This window comes from Leucoraja erinacea, chromosome 40 (genome assembly GCF_028641065.1).
Source record: "Leucoraja erinacea ecotype New England chromosome 40, Leri_hhj_1, whole genome shotgun sequence".
NCBI classification, from domain to species: domain Eukaryota; kingdom Metazoa; phylum Chordata; class Chondrichthyes; order Rajiformes; family Rajidae; genus Leucoraja; species Leucoraja erinaceus.
The window spans coordinates 2506396-2526228 of record NC_073416.1 but is presented as its reverse complement, the minus strand read 5'-3'; the positions used below and the strand labels follow the sequence as shown (position 1 = coordinate 2526228).

The following is a 19833-nucleotide window of genomic DNA, read 5'->3' as shown; positions in this document are numbered from 1 at the left end:
CTCCTCCCCTTCCTCAGTCCCCCTGCTGTCTCCTCCCATCCCCCAGCCTTCGGGCTCCTCCTTTTTCCTTTCTTGTCCCCGCCCCCGATCAGTCTGAAGAAGGTTTTCGGCCCGAAACGTTGCCTATTTCCTTCGCTCCATAGATGCTGCTGCACATTCTCTCCAGACCTGTCCCATCCATGTACCTGCCTCCTGTTTCTTAAATGTTGGGATAGTCCCAGCCTTAACTACCTCCTCTGGCAGCTTGTTCTATACACCCACCAGCCTTTGTGTGGAAAACGTTACCCCTCACATTCATATAAAATAAGATAAGATTGTTAAGGGATTGGACACGCTAGAGGCAGGAAACATGTTCCCGATGTTGGGGGAGTCCACACCAGGGGCCACAGTTTAAGAATAAGGGGTAAGCCATTTAGAATGGAAACGAGGAAACACTTTTTCTCACAGAGAGTGGTGAGTCTGTGGAATTCTATGCCTCAGAGGGCGGTGGAGGCCGGTTCTCTGGATACTTTCACGAGAGAGCTAGATAGGGCTCTAGATAGTGGAGTCAGGGGATATGGGGAGAAGGCAGGAACGGGGTACTGATTGGGGATGATCAGCCATGAGCACATTGAATGGCGGTGCTCGCTCGAAGGGCCAAATGGCTCTACTCCTGCACCTATTGTCTATCGGCACCCTCGATACCATTATTCCTTCAGTTAAACTTTTCATTTCCTTTTCTGTCCTTCAGTTAATCCCCCCCACAAATCCCTCACTTAACATTTCGTTCCATATCTGTCCTCACCAAGAGCATTCCATTATTCAGCATGAGCAGTTCACAGGTGCGCCTTGCCCATTAGAAATATGCCACAGTCGGCCAAATGCAAAGTCAACCAAATGCAGAAAGACTGGATAAACAGGAATATCCACTTGCGTTCGTTTCTGTGCTTGAAACTCTGGTTAATTCACGTCGTGAGATAAGATCAGTCTTGCTGCCCTCCATTCCTGGCGTATTTATTTATTTATTTGCTTATTTATTTGCTTATTCATTTATTTGCTTATTCATTTATTTATTTATTTATTTATTTTCTTTTTGAAAGGAGACCCCAAAAAGTGTACTTTCTGAACACAAGACCCACAGTTTGCAAAAACCATTAGTTTCTGTGGACTTGATAGTGCGACCCATTCATACCACTGGGCTTTGCTAAACATCTAATAAACATCTCAACATTTTTGGATGTTGCATCATATTAGGAAAGTAAAGAAAGTTTCTCTTGCCCGCGGTATGAATAGGAAATGCAAAAGAAGTGTCAAATTAAAGCCCCCAAGCTTTTAAACTAGAAACAAAGAACGGCATAGACACAAAGTGCTGGAGTAACTAAGTGGGCTAGGCAGCATCTCTGCAGGAAATTATAGGTAACGTTTCGGGTCGAGACCCTGCCTTTTAAACTGCTGGGGCTAAAGTGAAAGTGCACTGCACAGCACAGTACACCAGCACACCATGTCCGGACTTCAAGAAATGGGAGGTAAAAGAAAGTAAGTCTGAGGTCATTCTTCTCGGCCCCTCGGACTCAATCAAAATGATAGCAGGCAGCCTTGGAAGCCTTACCCCACTGCTCAAACCTCACGTCAAAAACCTTGCCGTGATATTTGACTCTGCATTGAAATTTGACAAACAAGTCAATGCCGTGGTGAAAGCTGCTTCTTCCAGCTTCGGACGATAGCTGAAATAAAACAATTCCTCCACTTTGATGACCTGGAAAAGATCATCCACACATTTATCTCCTCCCGCCCCGATTACTGCAACTCCCTTTACACTGGCATCAGCCAATCTTCCCTGTCCCGCCTGCAACTGGTCCAAAACGCCGCAGCCAGACTCCTGACGGGCACCCGAAAAAGGGACCACATCACCCCGATCCTGGCTCTCTCCACTGGCTCCCTGTGCGGCTCCGTATACATTTCAAGACCCTCCTCTATGTCTACAAAGCCCTCAATGGGCTTGCCCCCTCCTACATTAAAAGTCTTCTCACCCACCACTCCACCTCCAGGTCCCTCAGATCGTCCGACTTGGGGTTGCTGAATATCCTGCGGTCTAGGCATAAGCTCAGGGATGACCGACCGTGCCTTTGTGGAACAGCATCCCTCTTCTGATCAGAACTGCCCCCTCCATCCACTCTTAAGTTGAGACTTAAAACTCATCTTTACTCTCAAGCCTTTCTTGACGTCATCTGAGCGAGGGCTATATGTGTGTATTTATGTATGTACTTAATCTATGAACCAATGTTGTATAATGTTAGTACCTCCACCAATGTAAAGCACTTTGGTTAACGAGAGTTGTTTTTAAATGTGTTACAGAAATAAAAGTGACGTGACTAATCGGAGGGATCTGCAGAGGCTGGTTTACACTGAAAATAGACACAAAATCTATTGCATCACAATGCATTTTGTGTCTATCTAGATGTTATAACAGCATTATAGGGAAGTGAGGATATTAATAGTTTTAGAGATGCAGTAAGGAATCACGCCCTTCTGAGTCCACCGAGTCCAGGCTGGCCATCGATCGCCTGTTCACACTAGTTCTATGTTATTTCACTTTCTCATTCACTTTCTCATTCAATGGGGGGAATGTGCGGAGGACTGATTAACTTACAGAGAAACCCACACGTGTTAGCGACGTGGGCGGAAACCGACATGGGTGCCAGAGAGAACGTGCAAACCCAAGATAGTAGAAGACACCAACTGAGGATAGGATCGAACACGGGTCTCTGGTGCTGTGAGATCAGCAGAGCCATCTCCATCATCAAAGACCCCTACCACCCATCGCATCACATATTCTCCATCCTGCCATCTGGGAAGAGGTACAGGAGCATTAGCTGCAAAACCAGCAGGATGCTCCTCAGCTTCTTCCCACAGGCTATAAGACTGCTAAATGGACTTTGCCCCCCTGCCAAAGTATCGCACACCAACCACCAACCTGGACACACTGCAGCAGAGCCACTGTCGTGCCGCTGCCGATCGGAACGCCTGTTGAATGTTTAGTAGAGAGTTAAATTTGTTCATGATATATATATTTTTATTTCTATTTATTTTTAATGCACACTGAATGGACACTGGTTGAGCAACGTTTTTTTGTTTCCTCTGGGTATGCGAATACTCAGGAAATGACAATAAAGATATACAATACAATACAATACAATAACGGCTCCGCCAACTGCGCTACTGGGCAGCATTAAGATTTGGAGAAGTAGGAGACAGCACACCAGCTCCCAATTTCAAAGGAGGCAGGAGGATTGGGTGAAGAGGAAGAGGGGGGGTGTGATATTTGCTGTTCTGTAGCATTAAGAGGGGGGGAAACTCAGACTGATCACAACTGGTGACTGGAACAAAATTAACGATTTGAAACAAGACCTGAGGGAATGATCGACTGTTGCTAACGTTTTGCTCCTTCTACTTATCTGTATGGCAAACCAAATCCCTCGTATGTTGCAAAACACACTTGGTTAATAAATTACGATTATGATTATGATTATATCTTTTTTTTTTTTGGCTTTCACCCGCCGGGGCCAATTTCACGAGTGCTTGAGTTTTGCTTTAAAATAATGTCGTTTATAACATTGACAACAACACTAAAATAGTCCCTTTCATTGTCGAGGTTGTAGATGAGGTTGGAGGAGGTGCAAGTGAACCTCTGCGAAACCTGAAAGGACTGTCGGGGTCCCTGGAGAGAGTCGAGGGAGAAGGTAGCATAGAAACATAGACAATAGGTGCAGGAGGAGGCCATTCCGCCCTTCGAGCCAGCACCGCCATTCATTGTGATCATGGCTGATCATCCCCAATCAATAACCCGTGCCTGCCTTCTCCCCATACCCCTTGACTCCACTAGCCCCTAGAGCTCTATCTAACTCTCTCTTAAATCCATCCTGTGATTTGGCCTCCACTGCCCTCTGTGGCAGGGAATTCCACAAATTCACAACTCTCTGGGTGAAAACATTTTTTCTCACCTCAGTCTTAAATGGCCTCCCCTTTATTCTAAGACTGTGTGGCCCCTGGTTCTGGACTCGCCCAACATTGGGAACTTTTTTCCTGTATCTAGCTTGTCCAGTCCTTTTATAATTGTAAATGTTTCTATAAGATTGAGTGGGCGTTGTAAGTGTCCTCTGTACCACCAAACAGGCCCTTCCAAAATGTCCATGATGAACATGATGCCAAGACTCACATCTACCTGTATATAATCCATATCGCTCCATTCTCCATGTGCCTATCTAAAAGCCTTTTAAATGCCACTATTGTGTCTGCTTCCCACCACAACTCACAACAGTGCGATCCAGGCACCCACTGTGCATAGAAAGTTGCTCTGCTCATCTCCTCCAAACTTTGCCCTCTCACCTTAAAGCTATGCCCTCTAGTATTTGGTATTTCCATCCTAGGAAAAAAGCACCTCCCTTCTCATCCAAATTGTTAACACATTGAACAGTGGACCCACCATTGAACCCTATGGCAAACATATTCTTACACTCAAATCTGGAAAAAAACACCCCTCTCTACCATACCCCCTGTCTCTTATTTTCAAGCCAATTTTGTATCCAGCTTGAGTTGAGTTTATGGTCATGTGTACCTCGGTACAATGAAAAGCTTATGTTGCGTGGTAACCAGACAGTGGGCTTAAATAACAAGCCGTCCAGTGTATAGATACGTAAATTCTTAAGGGGTTGGACAGGCTAGATGCAGGAAGATTATTCCCGATGTTGGGGAAGTCCAGGACAAGGGGTCACACAGTTTAAGGATAAAGGGGAAATCTTTTAGGACCGAGATGAGAAAAAAAAACTTCACACAGAGGGTGGTGAATCTGTGGAACTCTCTGCCACAGAAGGTAGTTGAGGCCACACAGTTCATTGGCTATATTTAAGAGGGAGTTAGATGTGGTCCTTGTGGCTAAAAGGATCAGGGGGTATGGAGAGAAGGCAGGTATGGGATACTGAGTTGGATGATCATATTGAATGGCGAATGGTGCAGGCTCGAAGGGCCGAATGGCCTCTACTCCTGCACCTATTGTCTATGGTTCTATGTTAAAAGGAATAATGTAAGATAAAGTCTGATCGAAGATAGTCCGGGGGTCTCCAATGAGGTCGATGGTGGTCAGGACCGCTCTCTAGTTGTTGGTAGGATGGTTCAGTTACCAGAGTACAGCTGGGAAGAAACTGTCCCAGAATCTGGTCGTGTGCGTTATAACACTTCTGTACCTCTTACCTGATGGGAGAGGGGAGAAGAGGGAGTGATCAGGGTACAAATTCAGGGCTGGTCTTGCCGAGGCAGCCTGAGGCCAAACACCGTCAGAGTGAGGCCAAACGCAAATTGCACCTCATCTTTCGCTTAGGCAGCTCACACCCCAGCAGTATGAACATTGATTTCTCTAACCTCAAATAACCCTTGCTTTCTTATGGCGGTGCAGGCTCGAAGGGCCGAATGGCCTACTCCTGCACCTAATTTCTATGTTTCTATGTTTCCCTCTCTCCATCCCCTCCCCCACCCTAGTTCTCCGACTAGTTTCAATGTCCTCCTGATTAATTTTACTGTTTCTATGCCTCGTTGTCACCTTCCCCACCGCCAACAATGTACAACACATTTCCTTGAGCAGCGTCTGCTTTGATCTACCGTTTTCACACCTTATCCCTCCATATCTCTGTGTCTCCCTCTCCCCCGACTCTCAGTCTGAAGAAGGGTCTCGACCCTAAACGTCACCCATTCCTTCTCTCCAGAGATGCTGCCTGTCCCGCTGAGTTACTCCAGCGTTTTGTGTCTACAATGTAAACCAGCATCTGCGGTTCCTTCCTGCACATTTCGTGAGCTAAACTGGACCTGGGGGGCAGATAGTGTTGAAGAAGGAACTGCAGATGCTGGAAAATCGAAGGTACACAAAAATGCTGGAGAAACTCAGCGGGTGCAGCAGCATCTGTGGAGCGAAGGAAATAGGCAACGTTTCGGGACGAAACGTTGCCTATTTCCTTCGCTCCATAGATGCTGCTGCACCCGCTGAGTTTCTCCAGCATTTTTGTCTATCAGATCTTCTTCCTGAGTTGAAGGCAAGTTATACCACTCTGTCTCTATCTCAGGACGAAACGTTGCCTATTTCCTTCGCTCCATAGATGCTGCTGCACCCGCTGAGTTTCTCCAACATTTTTGTCTACCTGGGGGGCAGATAGCCTGACTCTGATGTGAAGATATATTGTGGTCTCTTGCTGCCCTCTTGTGGCAGTTCAAAGATAGTTTTTTTTTAATTTCTAATCCCTGCCTTGCCGATGACAGCGAGGATTCTCATTGTCCTCCACATACAAGACACTGCAGGCTGGGACAGGCCTCCACAGTTGAATAGCCAAACCATCTTCACTCTCCAAGGAAGCCACCGGTGAACGATCAGCCTGGGAGTTGCCGATGCCTGAGGAATCTTCCTCCTGGCCACCCTGACCCTTCATCACAGCCCATGAGAAGTGGAAGCGGTAGCAGGCCATTCAGCCCCTCGAGCAGGTTCTACCCACTGACCATTACTCTTTAGGTAGACAAAAATGCTGGAGAAACTCAGCGGGTGCAGCAGCATCTATGGAGCGAAGGAAATAGGCAACATAGAAATTAGGTGCAGGAGTAGGCCATACGGCCCTTCGAGCCTGCACCGCCATTCAATATGATCATGGCTGATCATCCAACTCAGTATCCCGTCCCTGCCTTCTCTCCATACCCTCTGATCCCCTTAGCCACAAGGGCCACATCGAACTCCCTCTTAAATATAGCCAATGAACTGTGGCCTCAACTACCCTCTGTGGCACAGAGTTCCAGAGATTCACCACTCTCTGTGTGAAAAAAGTTCTCCTCATCTCGGTTTTAAAGGATTTCCCCCTTATCCTTAAGCTGCGACCCCTTGTCCTGGACTTCCCCAACATCGGGAACAATCTTCCTGCATCTAGCCTGTCCAACCCCTTAAGAATTTTGTAAGTTTCTATAAGACCCGAATTTTGGCATTTCGGGCATTTTGGCCCGAAACGTTGCCTATTTCCTTCGCTCCATAGATGCTGCTGCACCCGCTGAGTTTCTCCAGCATTTTTGTGTACCTTTGATTTTCCAGCATCTGCAGTTCCTCCTTAGACCATTACTCTTTCTTCCACTAAGATAGACACAAACTGCTGGGATGACCAAATGGCCCAGGCAGCATCTCTGGAGTCATAGAGTGATACAGCGTGGATACAGGCCCTTTGGCCCAACTTGCCCACATCAACCAACATGTCCCATCTGCACCAGCACCACATGCCCGCGTTGGTTCCATATCCCTCTAAACCTGCCCTGTCCATGTACCTGACTAACTGTTTCTCAAGTATTGCTCGGGTCCCTGCCTCAACTATCTCCATACTCGCACCACCCTTTGTGTGAAGAAGTCACCCCTCAGGTTCCTATTCAATCAGCCTTCACCTTAAACCTATGTCCTCTGGTTCCTGACTCTGGGCAAAAGTCAAAAATCTCTCCCTTCAAGTTTCTCCCTGATCACTCCCTCTTCTCCCTTCTCCCATCAGGTAAGAGATACAGAAGTGTTATGAACGCACAGGACCAGATTCAGGGTCAGTGTCTTCCCAGCTGTGTCTACCCGATCTATTCCTCTCATCATTTTGTACACCACTGTAAGTCCCAGCCTGCTCAACCTCTCCCTACAGCTCAGGCCCTCAGGTCACGGCAACATCATCGTAAATCTTCTTTGCACTCTTGACAGTCTGAAAAAGGGTCCCACCCTGAGTCAGTCGTCACCTATCCATTTTCCCCAGAGATGTTGCCTGGCCCGCTGAGGTAGCCCAGCATTTTGTGTCTACCTTTGGTGTAAACCAGCATCTGCAGTTCTTTATTTGCACATATGCAATAGGGTGCTCCATCGTTCTGCATTGTTCAGATCGGAGAAGTTGAAATGGAAAATGGTGTATTGAATGCTTGGGTTGGACACATCAAAGACTTATGGAGAATGTGTAGGGTTGTTGGAGCAGGTTTATGTTCATAAGTTGTTGGAGCAGGTTTAGGCCATTCGGCCCATTGAGTCTACTCCGCCACTCAATCGTGGCTGATCTATCTTTCCCTCTCAAGACCATTCTCCCGCCTTCTCCCCATAAACCTTTTTCACCCGTACTAATCAGGAACCTATCAATCTCCACTTTAATTGACTTGGCCTCCATGGCCTTCTGTGGCAATCAATTCCACAGATTCACCACCCTCTGGCTAAAGAAATTCATAGAAACATAGAAATTAGGTGCAGGATTAGGCCATTCGGCCCTTCGAGCCTGCACCGCCATTCAATATGATCATGGCTGATCATCCAACTCAGTATCCCGTACCTGCCTTCTCTCCATACCCCCTAATCCCCTTAGCCACAAGGGCCACATCTAACTCCCTCTTAAATATAGCCAATGAACTGGCCTCAACTACCCTCTGTGGCAGAGAGTTCCAGAGCTTCACCACTCTGTGTGAAAAAAGTTCTTCTCATCTCGGTTTTAAAGGATTTCCCCCTTATCCTTAAGCTGTGACCCCTTGTCCCGGACTTCCCTAACATCGGGAACAATCTTCCTGCATCTAGCCTGTCCAACCCCTTAAGAATTTTGTAAGTTTCTATAAGATCCCCTCTCAATCTCCTAAATTCTACAGAGTATAAACCAAGTCTATCCAGTCTTTCTTCATAAGACAGTCCTGACATCCCAGGAATCAGTCTGGTGAACCGTCTCTGCACTCCCTCTATGGCAATAATGTCCTTCCTCAGATTTGGAGACCAAAACTGTACGCAATACTCCAGGTGTGGTCTCACCAAGACCCTGTACAACTGGGAGATGAGGAAGATTCCTCCTCATCTCCTCTCTAAAAGCACATCCTTTAATTCTGAGGCTGTGGCCTCTGGTCCGAGACTCTCCCACTAGTGGAAACATCCTCTCCACATTCACTCTATCGGGCCTTTCGGTATGTTTCAATGAGGTCCCCCTCACCTCATTCTTCTAAACTCCAGCGAGTACAGGCCCAGTGCCGTCAAACGCTCATCATATGTTAACCCACTCATTGCTGGGATCATTCTCGTAAACCTCCCCTAGACCCTCTCCAGAGTCGGCACATCCTTCCTCATGGGGCCCAAAACTGGGCACAAGACTCCAAACACGGCCTGACCAGCGCCTTATAGAGCCTCAGCATTACATCCCTGGTTTTGTATTCTTGCCCAATCGAAATAATTGGTATTCACCTTCCTTAATACCAATTCCACTTGCAGATAAGAACAGTAATGTCAAAAGCAGAGGAAGTATTGACAGTGCAGTTCCCCGTGATAGGCTGTGTTAGACCACCAGCAAGGAGGGCTAGCCACTGGCTGTGTTATCGATGTTGTTTCACGTTTCACAATGGTCGTCGAGGACAGAGGGCAACACACATGCCACAAGTTGTTGAACAGGTTTATTTGAAAATGTACAAAAATATCCGGTATCATTGTCAATGAACTATCAAGTTGATAAGAACCAAAATAATGAACTGACCATGTACAAAGCGGTCCTTTCTGTTTCATTATTTACAGGATGAATTGGAGGGAACTCAAGATGTAATGGGGATTAAGCATTTGCTTTAGACTCAAAAATACTGTAAAAAAGTAATTTTTCTATGACATATCGCGGCGAATTCTGCACCGAGAATTTTCCTTTGACGTACAAAATATTATTTGTCGCTGTCTCTTAACTCTGTTGCAACTTCCACTTTCCTGCTCTCTGCCAAGACCAATCAGGCAATTTGCCCTCTAAGTGTAAGAAGAGTCAACACTCCCGCTTAAACCTACTGTTGGTTATTAAATCTTGTTATTAAAAAGCAGGTTGCAAATATGGCTGCACCTAAAGGAGGGAAGGTCTCCTTCCCACAGGTGTTTGTCATTTTTCCAAAAGTGGAAACGGCCTCCAGAGATGTGGGCACCTCACGTGGTTCTGGCAACGGCCAGACTTCATCTCATTCTCAAACGCAGATCATGTTTGGGAGATGTCAGAACAATTTCAGCAACGCCGAGCTCTGTACTGGTGAGATATCAGTGAGACCCAACTGTTCAGCACACTCGACACTACAGCGGCAGGAGATACTTGTCATGGTACTGAGGTGAAGCACTGGTGTGGCAGGTCCAGTGCAGTACAACTGAGTGCAGGAGGATGAGGGGTGATCTTATAGAGGTGTATAAAATCATGAGAGGAATAGATCGGGTAGACGCACAGAGTCTCCTGCCCAGAGTAGGGGAATCGAGGACCAGGTTTAATGTGAAGTTAAAAAGATTTAATAGGAACCTGAGGGGTAACATCTTCCCCACAGAGGGTGGTAGGTGTATGGAACGAGCTGCCAGAGGAGGTAGTTGAGGCAGGGACTATCCCAACGTTTAAGAAACAGATCGGTACATGGATAGGATGGGTTTGGAGGGATATGGACCAAACATGGTCAGGTGGGACTAGTGTAGATGGGACATGTTGGGCAAGTTGGGCCGAAGGGCCTGTTTCCACACTGTATCACTCTATGAAACTACTGGGGTTCAGAACTGGTGAGGACTGAACTGAACCTTTGTACATAGTTGGAGGAGCGTTGGTAACTCCTGAACACATGGTTGCGGACTTCCACTCGTTGTAGGAATTTCATTGTTCTATCTGGGACATATGGCAATAAAATACACTGGACTCTTGTTGGGTCTCGGGGAATGATAGCAGGAATGTCCAACATGGCCATCAGCGTGGCTAATGCCGTACTCTCACCATCCCTTTGAATTCCTCCTGGCGAATCTCATCACGGCAGTGAAAAATGTTTTTAAAAGAACACAAAATAAAAAACGATAAGAGACACAAAAAGCTGGAGTATCTCAGCGGGACCGGCAGCATCTCTGGAGAGAAGGAATGGGTGACGTTTCGAGTTGGGACCCGTCTTCTCGACCTGAAACGTCATCCATTCCTTCTCTCCAGAGATGCTAATGATCGGGGATGATCAGCCATGATCACATTGAATGGCGGTGCTGGTTCGAAGGGCCGAATGGCCTACTCCTGCACCTATTGTCTATTGTCTAAACTGGCATCTGCAGTTCCTTCCTAAACAGATGAAAAGGAACTTTGTCCAAGCCTCCGGACTATCCTTGATCGGACTTTGCTGGCTTTACCTTGCACTAAACGTTATTCCCTTATCATGTATCTGTACACTGTAAACGGCCCGATTGTAATCGTGTATTGTCTTTCTGCTGACTGGTTAGCACGCCACAAAAGCTTTTCGCTGTACCTCGGTACACGTGACAATCGACTTGTGCGTTGCCTGACTCGGTGTGTCCGTGGTGTGCTCGGGATCCAGCTACTTTGGACCAGGTTCAGGTGGGGCAAACTGGCATCCGCTCAAAATGATGTGTGCGTTTCAGCAGGTCCAACCTCACCAGTTGCAGACGCCAGCCCCACTTTCAACGGCTTCGTGCCAAGTCGGGGCGAGGTTGATCTGTCGGCACCAATGCTGCGATGCCCATCATCGCGCCAGGCCGCGGCACCATCAGGGCAGAGCAGGTTTGCCAATGCCATGCCGTCACGGCATGGCATTGGCAAACCTGCTCTGCCCTGCCAGGGTGGTGAGCACTGAGCTCATGTCGCTGATGGCCATGTTGGACATCCCCGCCTGCAGCCCGCTCGCCCTGCAGGGGGTGGCCAGGCACGGGGACGCTGGGACGGTGCCGGGACTGAGGGGCCCGTCGCACGGCTCGTTCACGATCGCCGCAAAGTCGATCGAATGCTCGAGGCCCAGTGACTCCATGTAGAGGGGCGAGGCGAGCTTCATGGGGTCCAAGTCCAGCATCATCTCCTGCTGCTCCTGCTGCTGCTGGAGAGCGCAGCTGCCTTGCGATGAATGCAGATGCATCGAGTTGGCCGCCATCTTCCTTAAGTGCGGCCTTGCCTGCTGGATCTGCATGGGGCTGGAGTAAAGCAGCGAAGCATCTTGCGGTGCCTCCAGCGGGCAGTGTATGGGGGGGAGATCGATGGGCGCTGCCGGCTTGTGGACGGGGCTGACGTGCGGCAGGAATTCCCTCTCGGCTGTTTGCCTCCGTGGCAGCTTTTGGGCCGGGGGAGGGTGCGGCGCCATCCCGTGACCCTGGCAGTCGGCGTAGCCCGCGTAGGGCTGGCACTGTGCCCGCGGGCTGTGCGGAGGGGGGCTGCGCGGGGCCTCGCCCCACATGAGGGCCTGCTGCGACTGCACGTAGTTCCGCACCATCATCTCCTTCACCTGCATCATGGGCGTGCGGGCACCGCCGCCCCACCTGCCCTCCCGCAGCGGCGAGCACAGCGTGCCCGCTGGCTGGCAGCAGTCGCGCCTCACGCACTCTGCCGCAGCGGGCATCGCGGCCTTGGGCAGGATGAAGTCTTGCCCGCTTCCCATTGCCTGCTGCTTGGTGTTTTGGCAGGGGTTTAGCATTGGCACAGGCTGGTGGAACTGGTGCTCGGGCTTCACCTGCTGCTGGTGCCCAGGCTGTGCCCGCTGCCCGGTACCGAACGTGCTCTGCTGGCACAGGGGGCTGGGGGTCACGTTCATGTTGTGTTGGATGTAGGGCATGGAGTGCGGGGACGAAGGTGACCTGTGGTTGACCTGCTTAAGGCACTGGCTGGGATGGGCTGGGCTTGGCTCAATGCCACGCTGGGCGGGCATCTGAATGGCAGCGATATCCATGCTGCCCGGACTGACTTCACTCCACTGGACGGGCATGTGGTTCTCATGAGGACAGCCCTGTCGCTGGGTCTGGAACTGTGCATTGCACTCTCTCATCTGAGTCTGGTCCACAATGTAGTGCTGCTGAGAGACGCTGCCGTCTGCCATGGCCTGATGGGCAATGCCAACCTGCCTGTTCCCCGTGTTGGCATAGAGACTCGGATGGTGCAATCGCCCTGGGCTGTGGAGCTGTGCCGACTGTGTGCTGCAGAGCTGGTCGTTTAAGGGAGGCATAATGGGGCCTTGGCAGTGTTGGTAGTGCGCCATGTGTCCCACCTCCATCATGGTGTTCTCAGTGATGCTGGGCGGCCGTGGGGAGTAGAGGTGGGGGTGGGAGTTGGTGTCGGAGGCGGCAGGGTGCGCCAGGCGGCAGCTGCCCGGTGCTGAGGCGGTGGCGATGGCGATGGCGGTGGGGCCCACGTTACTGAGGCTGTTGAAGCGCTGCACCTTGGGCATCGACTGCGAATCGGCGGCCGGCCGCACCGGCTCACTCGCCCGCCTCACGCTCAACCCCGGCCCGTAGTGCGGCCTGGGCTCGTAGCCGCTCTCGCCGCCTCGGCACTGCGGGAAGCCGTGCCCGCCGGGGCGGTAGACTCCGCCGTGGAAGGGGGAGAGGGCGCCCCCCGCGGGCAAGGGGGTGGGCGGCGGCCCGCCGGTGGCGGCGGCGTACTTGGCCCTCAGGCGGTACTGCTGGGCGGGAGAGAGGAACGGCAGCCCCGGCGGCGCGGCGTCCGGAGAGCCGGGGTCGTGCGGCCGTTCGCCGCTGCAGTTGCCGAGGCCGCCCGCCAGGGACACCTCACTGGAGCGGCGGCTGGACAGGTACGGGGAAATGGCCGACGAGCGGCGGCTGACGGTGTAGGCCGAGCTGACCGTGCTGGCGCCGCTGTCCCGCCGCTCCGGCAGCGGCACCCTCGCCCCGCGATCCTTGCCCGCCGCTTCCGCCAGTCGGTGGCACGGTGGAGCCGCTGATCCGCACATGGGCACCTCGCCGGGCAGAGCTGTGGAGGAAGAACAGTTCCAGCATCAGATCTTCTGGCAGAGACAGGGTAGACAGTCAGAACCTTTACATCAGCCATAATCGACTGTCACTTGATGGGCCGAATAGCCTAATTCTACTCCTATTTTTATTGCCCCCAGGACGGAAATACCAGAGGGCACAGCTATGAGGTGAGAGGGGCAAAGGAGATGGACGGGGCAAGTTTTTTTCTACACAGATTTGAGTATAGGAGCAGGGAGGTTCTACTGCAGTTGTACAGGGTCTTGGTGAGACCACACCTGGAGTATTGCGTACAGTTTTGGTCTCCTAATCTGAGGAAGGACATTATTGCCATAGAGGATTTGAGTATAGGAGCAGGGAGGTTCTACTGCAGTTGTACAGGGTCTTGGTGAGACCACACCTGGAGTATTGTGTACAGTTTTGGTTTCCAAATTTGAGGAAAGACATTCTTGCCATAGAGGGAGTACAGAGAAGGTTCACCAGACTGATTCCTGGGATGACAGGACTTTCATATGAAGAAAGACTGGATAGACTCGGCTTGTACTCGCTAGAATTTAGAAGATTGAGGGGTGATCTTATAGAAACGTACAAAATTCTTAAGGGGTTGGACAGGCTAGATGCAGGAAGATTGTTCCCGATGTTGGCGAAGTCCAGAACAAGAGGTCACAGTTTAAGGATAAGGGGGAAATCTTTTAGGACCGAGATGAGGAAAACATTTTTCACACACAGAGAGTGGTGAATCTGTGGAATTCTCTGCCACAGAAGGTAGCTGAGGCCACACAGTTCATTGGCTATATTTAAGAGGGAGTTAGATGTGGCCCTTGTGGCCAAAGAGATCAGGGGGTATGGAGAGAAGGCAGGGATGGGATACTGAGTTGGATGATCAGCCATGATCATATTGAATGGCAGTGCAGGTTCGAAGGGCCGAATGGCCTCTACTCCTGCACCTATTGTCTATGTTTCTATGTTTCTAACAGAGGTGCCTAAAACATGCTGCCAGCAGTGGTGGAGGAGGCAGCTACAATAGTGAGGGTTAAGAGGCTTTTTGATCGACACATGGATATGGATCATGTAGGATCCATAAGAGGAGATTGGTTTAACAGCACATTGCGGGCTGAATGGCCTGTTCCTGTGCTCTACTGCTCTGTGTTCTACATGGCTGAAGGGAATTGGACCTCATAAAGAGGCCCTTCGACCCACCATACCCTTGTTGACCCACAAATATCCATCTAAATTAATCCCATTTACCAGCAAGGTCCCTCGTCTTCCCTGCTTTAGTACTCATCTGGGTACTTTGTGAATGTCTTAGTGCTTTCCAGATTTCAGTTGAGGTTTGGGGTGGGGAAGAAACATCTTCAGATCTTGATGGCACGGTGGTGCAGCGGGTAGAGTTGCTGCCTCACAGCGCCAGAGACCCGAGTTCGACCCTGACTACGGGTGCTGTCTGTGCGGAGTTTGCACGTTCTCCCCGTGACCTTGTGGGTTTTCTCTGGGAGCTCTGGTTTCCTCCCACACTCCAAAGACCTTGGGTTTTTAGGTTATAATTGGCTTCTGTAAATTGTTCCTAGTGTGCGTAGATTAGAAGAGGTGATCAGTGGTCAGCAAGAACTCGATGGGCTGAATGGCCTGTCTCCACGCTGGGTCTCTAAACTAAACTAAACAAACCTTCTCCAAATTCCTGCTGTACCCGAAAAGCTGTTCCCTGGAGATTTAGATACCTCTGCTCCTTGCTCTTGTGGTTGTGGAGGAAGGAACTGCAGATGCTGGTTTACACCAAAGATAGACACAAAGTGCTGGAGTAACTCAGCGGGACAGGCAGCATCTCTGGAGAGAAGGGAATGGGTGACGGAATTTTGGGTCGAGACCTTTCTTCAGATTGAGAGTCAGGGGTGAGGGAAGCTAGAGATAAGGAAGGGCAAGGTGTGAACTTGTTAGTTGTTGGAGGTGAATAAAGACTTGGGGTAAAAACAAGTTGATGTTTGAGTTAGTTTGGCCGCTGCTATCTCTGGTGACGTGACCATTTGTGCAAAGCCGGGCGACGGAGGGATGAAAGGCGGTCCTGATCCCCCTCCGCGGGGATCGGGGAAGATCTCCAAGGTTTCCGCGGCCCTCCCGCCCGCCCGCCCAGGGTAGGACTGCTCACCGCTGCCCTGTATGTTCGCTCCCCGCAATGGCGGCGTGGGCTTGCGCATCTGCTTGAGCCTCCCGATCTTCAGCTCGGCCAGCCGCTGCAGCGCCGTGGCATTGCGCCGCAGCCTGGCCTCTGCCGAGGGGGCCACCGTGGAATCGGCGCACGGCGCGTCTTCGATGCTGGTCAGGTCTTCGAAGCTGCCCCCGCCGTTGGCGTTCATCTCCACTCCGCTGTCGTTGTTGTTGGCGCTGCCCTGAAACGACCTCTCGCTGCTGCTCGATGAGCGATCGCCAGGGCTGGCCTGGGGCTTCTGCAATAGAAAGATCACACCGTTACCCCGACCCGAGGGCCCCAGCCATAGGGACCGAGATAATGTACGAGGATGTTGCCAGGACCTGAGGGACTGAGCTAAAGGGAGCAGAGAGGATTTACAAGGATGTTGCCATCCCTATAGGGAGCGGTGGAGCAGGATAGGACGGTATTCACAGCGCAGGAGGATGAGGGGTGATCTTATTTAGTTCAGTTTAGTTTAGAGATACACCGTGGAAACAGGCCCTTCGGCCCGACCAGCGATCCCCGCACACTAACACTATCCTACAAACATTAGGGACAATTTACAATTTTACCGAAGCCAATTAAACGACAAACCTGTACGTCTTTGGAGTGTGGGAGGAAACCGGAGCACCCGGAGAAAACCCACGCAGATCACGGGAAGAACGTGCAAACTCCGTACAGACATCACCCGTAGTCAGGATGGAACCCGGGTCTCTGGCGCTCTACCGCTGCGCCACCCGATGGGTGAAGAGGACATATATAAGGATATTTGGAGTGTTGCGTGCAATTCTGGTCTCCCCATTACAGGAAGGATGTGGAGGCTTTGGAGAGGGGGCAGAGGAAGTTTACCAGAATGTACGGGGCTTGGTGAAACTAAATTGTCCCTAGTATGTGTGTGGGATAGTATTGGTGTGCGGGGATCGATGGTCGGCGCGGATCCGGTGGGCCGAAGGGCCTGTTTCCGCGCTGTATCTCTAAACTAAACTGAACCTGTGCTAGTGTAGTGTGATGAAGAGGTGACCAGGAGGCGTAGGGAGGTGTAGGGTCTGGCGTGTGTGGAGCGTATGCTTGCCATGATCGTGTCGGCCACCATTAGGCGCCCCTGCAGGAAGTCCTCCATCTTCCCGGCGCCAATACCGTGAGCTTCGTCGTACGGGGTCTCTCCGTCCTGTGCCGCCAGCGGCCTGATGCCAACGTCTCCGCGCTGCTTCTTGGTCACGTGAGCCTCTGGACCGTGCACGGTCTTCACGTGCTTCCTCAGCGAGCTGGGGTCCGTGTAGCGCTTGGTGCAACACGGGATCTTGCACACGTATGGCTTCTGTCGAACGCACGGACAATGTGGTTACAACCAGATCGACGGAGAAAGGTGAGAGTGGGGGGGACAGATTAGTTCAGTTTAGTTTAGAGATACAGCGCGGAAACAGGCCATTCGACCCGAAACGTCACCCATTCCTTCTCTCCAGAGATGCTGCCTGACCTGCTGAGTTACTCCAGCATTGTGTGTCTACCTTCTGCTTCTGAAGGGAATTGACTCTGTCCCCACCCTCTTACAGGCCATGACTTCTCATTCACTTCTTTATGCTGAACAATCTGTATATCGCCGTTACAAAGTACAGCGTTAATCAAAACTGCTGTCTATGCAGTTTACAAACTCTGACCATCAGACCACCTCGACTGCCCGCTGCCTGGACCCGCGGATGGCCTTCTTGGCTAGGCCCAGGAGACCCCTCCCCACCGAACAACCATCCCCCCCCCCCCCCCCCTCCATACCGGGTAACCAAAGATCAGGAGAGCAGGGCTGACATGCATTAGTCCCTTCCACTATCTGTGTCAGAATGCACTTGTACCATCTACACCTCACGCTGCCTCGGCAAGGCCAGCAGCATCATCAAGGACCAGTCTCACCCCGGTCACTCCCTCTTCTCCCCTCTCCCATCGGGCAAGAGGTACAGAAGTGTGAAAACGAACGCACACACACACACCTCCAGATTCAGGGACAGTTTCTTCCCAGCTGTTATCAGGCAACTGAACCATCCTACCACAACCAGAGAGCAGTGCTGAACTACTATCTACCTCATTGGAGACCCTCGGACTATCTTTGATCGGACTCTGCTGGCTTTACCTTGCACTAAACGTTATTCCCTTATCATGTATCTGTACACCGTGGACGGCTCGATTGTAATCGTGTATTGTCTTTCCGCTGACTGGTTAGCACGCAACAGAAGCTTTTCACTGTACCTCGGTACACGTGACAATAAACCTACCTTTGCCACTCACGTACAGCCTGAGTGAAGTACATGACGGCATTCACAGGGCTGCGGGCGTTAGCGGAGTGCGATTGCTTACCTCGTTGGAATGAGTCCTGTTCTGGTGCTTGGCTCGATCGGAGGCGTTGGAGAAAGCTTTGTTGCAGCCCTCGTGCTCACACATGTAGGGTTTCTCCCCAGTGTGGGAGCGCAGGTGGGTCTTCAGGTTCTCCAGCCGGGAGTAGGCCTTGTTGCAACCTTCAAACTGGAAACACACGCGCACACACACACACACACACACACGTGCAGACACGCAGACATGCACACGCATGTACGCACATAATAGGGCACAGACACACAAATGCACACACATACGCACACATGTACACATGCAAAGACACGTACATACACATGAACACACGCACGTACACACAGGCACATGTACACACACACAAGCACATACACAAACACACACACAAGCACACACACACACACACACAAACATACACACACACACAAGCACATACACACAAGCACATACACACACACAAGCACATACACACACAAACACACACAAACACACACAAAGCACATACACACACAAGCACATACACACACAAGCACACACACACACAAGCACATACACACACAAACATACATACACACACACACAAGCACATACACACACACAAACATACATACACATACACACACAAGCACACACACACACACAAGCACATACACACACACAAACATACACACACACACATACACACACACACACACGTATTAGTGTACAGGTCAACAATATACATGTCAGCTTGTAATCAAACATTGGGATGAATTATCAGCAGGCACTCACTGTACATTTATGTGGCTTCTCGCCTGTGTGTCGCCTCATGTGGACCACCAACATGTACTGGGCCTTGAACGGTCTCTGCTCTCTCGAACACTCCTGCCAGTGGCAGACAAACTCCTTCTTCTCGCCGTGAATGTGCTCGTTATTAATGTGCTGCAAGGTACGGAGAGGAGGTCTTAGAAACATAGACAATAGGTGCAGGAGTAGAGGCCATTCGGCCCTTCGAGCCTGCACCGCCATTTAATATGATCATGGCTGATCATCCAACTCAGTATCCTGTACCTGCCTTCTCTCCATACCCCCTGATCCCCTTAGCCACAAGGGCCACATCTAACTCCCTCTTAAATATAGCCAATGAACTGTGGCCTCAACTACCATCTGTGGCAGAGAATTCCACAGATTCACCACTCTCTGTGTGAAAAAAAATGTTTTCCTCATCTCGGTCCTAAAAGATTTCCCCCTTATCCTTAAACTGTGTGACCCCTTGTCCTGGACTTCCCCAACATCGGGAACAATCTTCCTGCATCTAGCCTGTCCAACCCCTTAAGAATTTTGTACGTTTCTATAAGATTCCCCCCTCAATCTCCTAAATTCTAGCGAGTACAAGCCGAGTCTATCCAGTCTTTCTTCATATGAAAGTCCTGACATCCCAGGAATCAGTCTGGTGAACCTTCTCTGTACTCCCTCTATGTCCTTAATCAGAGGTCACACACGCTTGGTCACCGAGTTAAAGCCACTTCTGCTTCAAAGAGCTGACTCATTATTTTTTTTTAAATTTCACAGGTGAGACCAGCATTTATTGCCCACCCCTAATGGCCTC

The 19833-nt window shown here is 50.5% G+C and overlaps 1 protein-coding gene across 2 annotated transcripts in view; it reads right to left on the bottom strand.

Moving 5' to 3' along the window:
• Nucleotides 1-10967: 10967 nt before the first annotated feature.
• The window catches only part of LOC129714622 (zinc finger protein GLI1-like), a 58448-nt gene continuing 49582 nt past the window's right edge, over nucleotides 10968-19833 (bottom strand). For both annotated transcript variants that reach the window (XM_055664314.1, XM_055664315.1), the window contains 5 exons: nucleotides 19017-19166; nucleotides 18255-18419; nucleotides 16981-17226; nucleotides 15867-16164; nucleotides 10968-13724 (listed from right to left, as the gene is read on the bottom strand). In XM_055664314.1, the coding sequence (XP_055520289.1) occupies nucleotides 11554-13724; nucleotides 15867-16164; nucleotides 16981-17226; nucleotides 18255-18419; nucleotides 19017-19166 (3030 nt within the window). In that variant the 3' untranslated portion in view covers nucleotides 10968-11553. The remainder of the gene's footprint in view (nucleotides 13725-15866; nucleotides 16165-16980; nucleotides 17227-18254; nucleotides 18420-19016; nucleotides 19167-19833) is intronic.